Consider the following 10241-nt stretch of genomic DNA (forward strand, 5'->3'; position numbering starts at 1 on the left):
CAATAATGTCCACTGGAACCTTATCTGCCAGCACAATGTCAACAATGTGCCTAAATTGCAAGTACACTTCCCAAGCTTGGTTTCCTTCGGGCACCAGGTGACCGATCATTTGTGGCAGCAGACGAAAAATACACCACTTCTGACTGGCTGTGCCTTTTAGACTTCCAGTCGATGAAATGAAGGACTCTGGAGTGGGAACTGGATTAGACTTCATGTCATGAAAGCCACACTTGAATTTAGACACCACGGCTAGAGTTGGTGCCGTGATTACTCATGAAGATGCAAGTGACTTGAGCACATGCTTCAAAACAAAAGCAGTACCGCCTTCAAGGATGTCATGCATTGCGTCTGGCAATAACTGTTGTGTAACGTCAAAACCTGGAACTTGCAATAATGGCGACTCCATTGAAACGCCATATAGTTTACACTTTGAACGGTCAACTTCGATGTCAGCAAGGTGGCTATTGTGCAGTGCTGCAGTACGTATCAGGCAATTGCGTTCAGTAGTGACTTGATTAATGTCCTTCGAGTCTGTCACACAAAACCTGCAAAAGTGGCCGCTACCAAAGGAGCTGCTGAAGCCACCAATGCGGTTGAGCGACAAGTTGTCCCCAACAATGCCAAGAAGGCAAACCTTTAGTGTCTTTTTCTGTCCTCCACATGAGATTTCGAGTCCACTCTCATGTATGCTTATAGTTTCTTTGATGACCGTGTCAAGAACTCTTTTAAATCGGTATGTCTTAACATGTGAGTACTTAACGAGCATGAGAAAGTGAATGGCGTTCAGTCGCGACCGATATTTGGGGTGCAAGTTGAGCACTGAGAAATATGCAGCCAGGATCTCGTGGACACCAGCGGCAGATCCAAGTGGATTTACAAGCTCCAGCTCATCTGTGTAGAGCAGCAAAATTATTGTGTCGGCATCACCGCTGCGTAGGATGGCCCTCTCTCTTGCGAAGTCACCATCAAGAATGTCGCAGATGATTTTGGTGTCTCTTGATTCACAACATGCACCCAGAATATGCTCCATAGCATCGCCTGCGAAAAGCATGTTTACCAGTACTCGGCGTATGGGCACGTAGTACAAGACATGACTTGGGGTAGTCACAGCCTCACTGAGACGAGTCTCTTGGGGCTCTGTATATGGTAGCGACTGTTTTACGTACTTCATGAACATATGGTTGCTCCTAATTGGAGTCCACAACAAATCCAGCATATCGCTTGAAAGAAACGTCAGCAGTCTGTTGTATGTATCACGCAGTACGTTCTCTTCCACCAGCTTTCGTAAGTGACGTTGCAAGAAGTCCACAAAAAGATGCAGGAAAATTTGAAAATCACTGAAGATACTCATGATCACAGTGCGCGGCAATTTGTGCACCTCTGTTGTCTTCATGAACAACATAGCGAGATGTTTTTGCATGTCATTTAAGAACGAGCTCAGGTCCGAAACGTCCTCTTCTGTGTTGATGAGGCGGCGAATCCCTACTCGTCGAGGTCTGCGCTTGTCCATCCCCTCGCGGAACTTGTTCATCAACCTCGATATTATCAGCCGAGTGGCCACAGTCTTCATCCCCATCGCTGTCATCACCATGCCCGTGTGCACATTCATCCAACCTGTGGTCCCGTTTCACATGCTTCATGAGTGCCCTGTACTTATTGAACACTCGAGAGCATCCACGAAGGCCGCACGTAACAGCGAACCCAGATTCATGTGAATGAACATATCCAGTGTGACGCAGCACATCTGAATAATCTGACGCAAAGAACGGACACCTCGAACAATAATATACCGACATACTTGTACTTGTTGCGTGACATGCATACAGAAAACGCTGGTGTATTCCCACAAACGAGAACAGTCGACGTTTTCTTGGCTTTCGCTCCGTCTACGTCGGTCTATATCTCACGGACAGTTCCATAAAATGCACTGGGTGCTTTTTCTATAGTGAGGGCGAATCAAGTTAAAACATATAAACTAGCAAAAATAAAAGTTATCTGTGCATGAACTTCATTTGTACCGGAAATGCCGAACCGAGACCACTGAATCCAATCTCAGCCAATCCAACCTTCCTTGTTGCTGCTCGTTGGCGTTCCTCGCATTCGTCGGATGTTTTCATGTTGGTTCTTGGTCCTTTTTAATCCAAGTAATCTGTGATTTTCCTCAGCATGGAGACTGCAGAGTGCCTTTTTATATGCAATGATCACAAGAAAGTTATACGTGTTGGTGGCAACCTTGAGAAAAAGGACGTCCGAGACGCATTTTTGAAGTCCGATATCGGAAGAAGCGCAGGACAGAGTTCATCGTTAATTATACAGGTATGTGCAGTGTGATTTCTGTTGGAAAAGCCTTGCTTCCTAAAGTCTGTCATTGCAAGCCTCTCAGAAGGCAAATCACAGCATTTAAAATAACGAAGCGCAGATTGCCTTTAGTGCTGGACGCTTCCATGATGTCGTTGCCGAGGTTTTTCAGTTTTTCCATTCACTAGCCACCTGATTTGATGAAAGGGGCGAAGAGAAGTAAGTAAAAGTAACAGCATTGAGAGCAACCAAAACTTTGTGCGTTCAGAAAACCGCGCGTGGGAACAGTCGTCAGCGTTCAGTTGCGGTCGCAGAATGCGTTGATAATAGTGTTCGATTAAGTCTCAAACTTAAATTTGGACCGGCATTCAGATGCGCTACAACGGATAACAGCCGTTAAGTCTTGATTATGTCCAGATATCTTTAGATGAATCAGAGTCCTACTTCTTACAGCTGTACAACAAGAAGCTTGCAGAGTACGTGGACACGGAGGACACGGACCGTGTCGAAAATCTCGACAAAATTAATATTGTAGTGAAGGTTTCCTCACGGCAAGAGCCTGAATGTCCTGCTGAGACTCTTCATGTTGTCACGTGAGCAGTTAATAGCGAAGCACTGCACTACACTGACAATGGCTATGTGCCAGCTGGTTGTGCAAAAGTAATGCATGATAATGAATATAGAGCTTGCACAGACGGTGGTTTAGCCCCAGTTGTGTTTGAGGCTGTGCATGTTTCCTGATACTTCTTACAGTGAACTGTAATTCAGACGTATGTTTTCTTGTGAAGGGAACCAACTATCAGACAACTACAAGCGATGTACAGGCTTCCTGAGCCCACATATGATGTTGTACAAAGCATCCAACATTTACGCGAGTCTGACAACATTCCTTCAGAGCTCCGTAACAGAATCGTCAAGTGCCTGCATGCCGACGTTTTACAGTATGCCTTGTAAGTGCTGAATGAAGAGAACATAGAATAGTACAAGATGCACTTAGTCAGTAGCGATATATTAGATTAAGCAAGTAATGCTTTAAATATGAACACTGGTATTTTATGAATGGCGTACATTGTTGAATTGTATTTGTGAAAACTCCATCTGCAGGAAATGGTTTTGTATTCTCACATCCAAAAACAGGTACCCATGTCGAAAGAACCTTTACTATGAAGCGGCTCGTCAGCTAGTGTACATGTATCCAGTGCCGAAAGATGCATCTGGCAGTGGTTTTGTAATTTTTTTGTACCCACTTGGTACATCTTGTTTGTAATGTGTGTGTATTTACATATACTTATTTGATATTGAGTCACTTATTGTACATAATGGAGCCTGTTTCTTTTTTGTACCTCAATTCTAGATTCATTCTAATTACATTGCTGTCTCCCAATCAGTGTTGGGGCTTTGCTATCCCGGATTTGAATTTAAATTCGGATTGAGATCCACAAAAGAGACTGGTGTGTTTGATTTGGATTTGATTGGCAACACCATTATGAACAGGATTTGAATTCCATCACGTATTGCTTAGGGATTTTGATTTGGCGTGTATCAAATATTCGATTTATTCACGTTTTTTCTCAAAGATTTGGATTCGGATTTACATCATTTACCAGTTCAGCCTCTGCAATTCAGCCTCTAGGCATGAGCGATAAGCATGCTAGCGCGACCGTGGCCGCTTCCTCCGGCTCAGGCTGCCTCTGCTGTATTTTGTAGTATAACGCTGGCAGTAAATCAGTACAGTTCAATATTCAACAAATAAGCCACTGAGAAAACCTTGGCGATTCTTCATAGGATAAAAGGTTGTTTTTCAGTGGTGTTGCCAGTACACTGCAACGACGGTTTTACGGCCTATACTTCATGCACTGGAAAAAGAAAAGCGCTACGACCCATCTTATCCTTTCTACTCCCCACCAATTTTTATCATTATGCTGCTCTCCCATCTCTCTATTTCACGCATTCGTTCACTGTACACCAAGAAATGTATCATGTGGCAGGTGTACCGTACCAAAACCAGCGACAAGGAAATAATAAGCACACAGTAATCCACTGAAATTGTTGTCTTCTGAAGGATCTTGCAGTGTGAAGAAATGACTGTACGACGAAGAGGAAGAATGCAATGACTAGAAGAGGAAGATGACTTTTTTTGTTTTTTAACATTTTTTCTTATGGGCTCGAACGGTAGAACGTTGTATCTGTACTCGTAGAATAAATATGCTGTTCTAGAGGTAGGAATTCTTCTGCTAGGATCGGGGCGCGACTTTACAAGGAGAGAGGTGGTGCCGAAACCCGGGAGAAAGAGAGACGAAGGACCCCTAACCATCTTCGAAGTATCAGTGTCAACGGCTAGGCCTACCGCTTGAAGATGGAACGCATGGAATGCCTAAAGAGGCGTCGCCAAGGCCTGAGAAGTGCGGTAACTCGAACCGTAAAAGAAGCTACAGAGAAGCTTGGCGACGTAAACCTTGCAGAAGAAGACATCGAAGTACTTGTTGCTAGGATAAAGAAACAGACAGAGAACTTGGAGAAAGTGGACGCTGAGCTGGAGCCTTTGTGGTCAGAGGGAGACGTCGACGCGGAGCAGCAAGAGGGCTTCAAGTATATCGACGGGGCAACTGCATTGCTCGCACGGCTACAGTTCAGGCTCGAGCGAAATTCTACGGCCATAAGTCGGACGTCAGAACGTCAGTCAGGGTCGAGACAGTCGGAGAACGCTGGAAGGATGAACCAGCACGGGAAGCTGCCGAAGCTGGATCTCGTCAAATTTAACGGTCAAAGGAGGGACTGGTTCGCGTTCTGGGAGCAGTTTCGCCAAATGGTCCACGACAATCAAAGGCTATCCACGTGCGACAAGTTCCACTATTTAAGAGCAGCGCTTACAGGGGAAGCGGCATCAGCTATCGCGGGGTTGCCGCCGACGGAGAGATGTTACGACGATGCTCTGGAGATCCTCAAACGACGTTTTGGGAACGAGACGCTTCAGATTGAAGATCACATGAGCAGACTTACTAACCTGCAACCGGTGAGAGCACAGCACGATGTGAGAGGACTGAGAAAGCTATACGACGGAGTCGTGTCACATGTGAGAGCATTGAAGGCACTGGGTGTACCCGAAGAGTCGTTCGCATCCATGCTGTATTCAATTATGCTTCGACTAGTACCTCAAGAGTTGGTGGTCGACTTCAACAAAGGGGCATTGCAGGCAGAAGCTGGAACAACGACCCAGAGCAGGAGCGGCCAAGAGGCCGGCGACGACAACACCTCAGCGCGTGCAAGCAGCCAGCATGTTGTCAAACTGAATAACTTTTTGGTCTTCCTCAGGGTTGAAGTAGAGAGTCGCGAAAGATCGATCTTTACGCGTGAGGGAGACAGGAAAGAGCCGGCGGGATCACACAAGGACAGAGAAGTTAAGACACACGCGAAGAGAGCCAAGAGGCCGTCATCGACGTCAACGTTGCTTCACACAGCAGAGGAATACTCGGAATGTTTTTTCTGCAAAGGAAAGGATCACAAGACGGCTGATTGCCAAGCGACGATTTCAGTAGAAGAAAAGCTACGCAAGCTCAAAGAAGGAGGGCGATGCTTCAGGTGCACCTTGCCCAACCACGTATCCAGGAGGTGTTGGCGTAAAGTAGAGTGCAGTAAGTGTGAAGGAAGACATGCTGCTTCTGTGTGTAGTCCCAGGGGAGACAGCTCGCTCAGCACAGACAAGTCGACGTCGGAATCGTCGCAGTTCAGTTTAGAGCTGACTCGACGCACCAAAGGCCCAGAGACTATACTACAGACAGTAGTCGCTTGGTGTAAAGGTCCGGGGGAAGCGAGCAAGGGCAAGATAATGTTCGACACGGGCAGTCAAAGGACATTTGTTACTCAACGAACCGCCCAAAATTTGAAGTGTGAGACAGTCGGCCAAGAACGACTGAAAGTAGGAGTCTTTGGGGGACGACAAGAAGAAAGAACGTTTCGGAGAGTATCCATAAGGCTTCTCAGTCTACAGGGTGGCAATGAGTACGACATGGAAGCGCTAGTCACCGACGTCATCAGTGGCCAAAACACACCTACGCCATGCTCCTTCATAATCGACAAAATGAGAGCGAAGAACCTTCCAGTCCAGCAGCTGGTGTGTCCAGAAAATGAAGAGGAAATACAGGTTCTCATAGGCACCGATCAGTACTGGGATCTAGTGACTGGAAGGATTGTACGACTAGGCAGCAGCATAAGAGCAGTGGAGACACGGATCGGCTGGATGGTACATGGAGTGTCACCTAGAGCAGGGACAATTCAGCATTGCAATCAAACGTTGGTGCTCAGACTGTCCGTAGACGAAGACGAAGGGAATTCGACGCTAGAAAAGTTTTGGCAGCTCGAATCCATTGGCGTGGTTCCAGACACGGATGACGAACAAGAGAACCCGGTACTACGTCGGTTCTTCCAAAGTGTGACACAAAATGGAGGGCTCTATGAAGTTGCGCTCCCGTACAAGTCGACGCTGAATTTGGGAAACAACAAAGGAGTGGCATTGAAGAGGCTCACACAGTTAACTAGGAGATTGGCTCGCAACGAAGAGTTGCTGAAGAGGTATGACGAAGCGATCCGGATGTACAGTGATAACAGCATGGCAGAAAGAGTGGTTGACGAAGTTGACGAAGGACAAAGCGTCGTGTACTATATGCCACATCAAGCCATTTTGAGAGAATCTAGTAGTACGACTAAGACTAGAGTGGTGTTCGATTGCTCATCTAGTTGCGGCTCAACAAAATCGCTTAACCAGTGCCTAGAAGCTGGACCGAATTTAAATCCGGACGTCGTGGGATTACTGCTGAATTTCCGGGTCCATAAGATCGCCTTGGTGGCCGATGTAGAAAAAGCCTTTTTGCAAATAACCGTGAGGGAAGAGGACAGAAACGCCTTACGGTATTTGTGGTATGAGACAAAACCAGAAGCGGGAATGCCACTACCACCGGTAGAAAGCTGGAGGATGACGAGGGTTCCCTTCGGCACGACGGCAAGCCCGTTTTTGCTCGCGGCTACTTTGCGCAGCCACTTCAAGATGATGGAAGAGGAATATCCAGAAACAGCACGACTCCTTAGTAGCCACATGTACGTGGATGATCTTATAACCGGAGCAAATGACGTACAGGAAGCACAGAACATCGCAAAAGAAGCGACGGCGATCTTGGAAAAAGCGAAAATGAGGCTTCATAAGTGGGCAACAAATCATAGCGACGTGCGCGAGTCCCTTCAGGCAGAGTCGGGCGAACGGGCATTGGGTGATCCCAAGGATATGCAGAAAGTTCTAGGAATATCGTGGTTGCCGGACACGGACGTTTTAACATTTGGCATGAGCGACTTGTGGAGTCTACACCATGAAGGTGGCGACACCAAACGACGTGTCTTGCAGATCATAGCCCGCCTATTTGATCCACTGGGAATGTTGGCACCGTTTACGATCCGTGGTAGAATCCTTTTCCAACTGTTGTGGAAGGGCAAGATTGGATGGGAAGACATTTTACCTACAGACCTTCAAACAACGTGGATCCGGTGGGGCTCCGAACTACAGGATCTACCAGACATAAGAGTACCGAGGTACTATGGCCGAGACATGGACAATGACGTGGTACATACAGAGATACATATGTTTTGTAATGCGAGTCCTACAGCGTACGGTGCGGTAGCGTACACAGTTATGGAAGACTCTTGTGGAACAAGAACCGCAGCGATGCTGATGGCAAAGTCAAGGCTCGCCCCAATAAAAGAGCTGACAATACCTCGACTGGAGTTGATGGCATGTCTAGTGGGAGCAAAGCTTGTCTCCTACATCACTGAAAAGATCAAAATCAGTCCAGTTCGACTTCACTTTTGGACAGATTCCAGAATAGCGCTTTGCTGGATACGTGGGGATCCCCAGCGCTGGAAGCAGTTCGTGCAAAACCGGTTACAAGAAATTCAGAGGCTTACTCAAATAGATGGATGGAAGTATTGCAAGGGCAAAGAAAACCCAGCAGATCTACTGACCAGAGGAATGCAAGCAAAGAAGATGACTGAAAGCGAGCTGTGGTGGTCAGGACCAAGCTGGATGACTCGAAGCGACAGTGAATGGCCTGTGTGGAACATGGACGATGACCTTGAGAGAAACGAATTGGAGGAGAAGAAAACAAAAGTTCTGCAAACGCTGACTACAGAGACGGAAGACGTCATAGAGATGGAAAGGTACAGCTCTGTGAGAAGGTTACATCGGGTTGTGGCCTGGATTTTGCGATTCAGAGGGAACGTTACAAAGAAAAGTTACACTACCGGACCCCTGACAGCGCAGGAGTTGCAACATGCTGAAGAGTGTTGTATCAAACTTGTGCAAGGGAAAGCCTTTCCAGAAGAAATAGCGGCTGTGCTGAGTAATAAGCCATTACCAATATGGTCAACATTGCAAGGCAGCAAGTTGTTTATGGACACCAGTGGCGTACTGAGGGTAGCAGGTCGGCTACATCACAGTGATTTGCCGTATGATCAGAAACACTCCGTCGTCCTACCAAAGAAGAATCATTATGCGGAACTGCTGATCAGGCAGTGTCACTGGGATCTGCTTCATGCAGGAGTAAGAGACACCCTCGTCCAATTAAGGGAAAAGTTCTGGATTGTGCACGCGCGACAGTTGATCAAGAGCATCTTGAAGAAATGCGTCGTCTGCCAACGATACAATGTAAGGGCTGCGAGACAAGAAACGGCTCCTCTGCCGTCAACGAGGGTGACACAGTCAGAGCCGTTCGCAGTAACAGGACTCGACTTTGCCGGGCCAATGTGGATAAAGGCACAACGTTCAGCAAAGGAGGCATACTTCGTAATTTGTGTGTGCGCAGTGACCAGGGCCGTACACCTTGAACTTGTAGAAGCAATGTCAGCGACCGCATTTCTACTGGCGTTCCGGCGGTTCGTAGCGCGGCGAGGAATACCCAAAGTTGTCTATAGCGACAATGCCAAGGCTTTCCGCAAGAGCAACAAGGAGATTAGAAATTTATGGGATGTGACACACGGTCATGAAATCGAAGAGGAGATTGCTGAATGGAGAGTAGAGTGGCGGTATAACGTACCATATGCCCCATGGTGGGGCGGCTTCTACGAACGTCTAGTACGATCGGTGAAAGTCACCTTGAAGAAGACGATCGGCGCAATATGTCTGAAGGAAGCCGAACTCAATACCATTCTCACAGAAGTCGAAGCCGTCCTGAATTCTCGTCCGATAACATTCGTGTATGAGGAGGAAGGTACGCATCCACTGTGTCCATCGGCATTCCTGACGGGAAAGCGATTGACAACGCTACCGAACACCAAAGCTAGCGATGTACCAGAGAGCAGTGGTAGTACTCTACAGATAATGTGGCAGAAACGGGCAGAGAATTTGAATACCTTCTGGAAGAGGTGGTCCGCGGAATATCTCACGGAGCTCAGGAACTTTCATAACAAAAGCAAAGGAGGACAACTTCAAGTGGATGACATCGTGATCGTCCGCGATGACAGGAAGAAGAGACAAGGATGGCCGACGGGACAAATAGTACGAAGCTTTCCAGGCAAAGACGGAAAAACACGGGCTTTCGAGGTCCGCATGTCAGATCGAACCACAGTGCTACGGCCTGGAGATCTGCTATATAAACTCGAGGTGTAATGTACTGAACATTTCTTCGGGGGTGTGTGTGAAGGATCTTGCAGTGTGAAGAAATGACTGTACGACGAAGAGGAAGAATGCAATGACTAGAAGAGGAAGATGACTTTTTTTGTTTTTTAACATTTTTTCTTATGGGCTCGAACGGTAGAACGTTGTATCTGTACTCCTAGAATAAATATGCTGTTCTAGAGGTAGGAATTCTTCTGCTAGGATCCGGGCGCGACTTTACATCTTCCATATGTTCCGTCACTTTTTCTTAATTACAAAACTGTTACGGACTCTTGCTAACAATTAG

The 10241-nt window shown here is 46.9% G+C and overlaps 2 protein-coding genes across 2 annotated transcripts; one reads left to right on the top strand and one right to left on the bottom strand.

Annotated features, from left to right (window-relative positions):
- Positions 1-271: 271 nt before the first annotated feature.
- Positions 272-1576, bottom strand: LOC135376891 (uncharacterized). Its single transcript, XM_064609335.1, has one exon. The coding sequence runs from the start codon at positions 1574-1576 to the stop codon at positions 272-274; it is 1305 nt and encodes a 434-aa protein (XP_064465405.1).
- A 3078-nt stretch (positions 1577-4654) lies between these two features.
- LOC135376892 (uncharacterized) lies at positions 4655-9946 on the top strand. The gene has a single exon (XM_064609336.1). The coding sequence runs from the start codon at positions 4655-4657 to the stop codon at positions 9944-9946; it is 5292 nt and encodes a 1763-aa protein (XP_064465406.1).
- The last annotated feature ends 295 nt before the right edge of the window (positions 9947-10241 follow it).

The sequence above is a fragment of the Ornithodoros turicata genome, unplaced genomic scaffold (assembly GCF_037126465.1).
Source record: "Ornithodoros turicata isolate Travis unplaced genomic scaffold, ASM3712646v1 ctg00001351.1, whole genome shotgun sequence".
Taxonomy (NCBI): Eukaryota; Metazoa; Arthropoda; class Arachnida; order Ixodida; family Argasidae; genus Ornithodoros; species Ornithodoros turicata.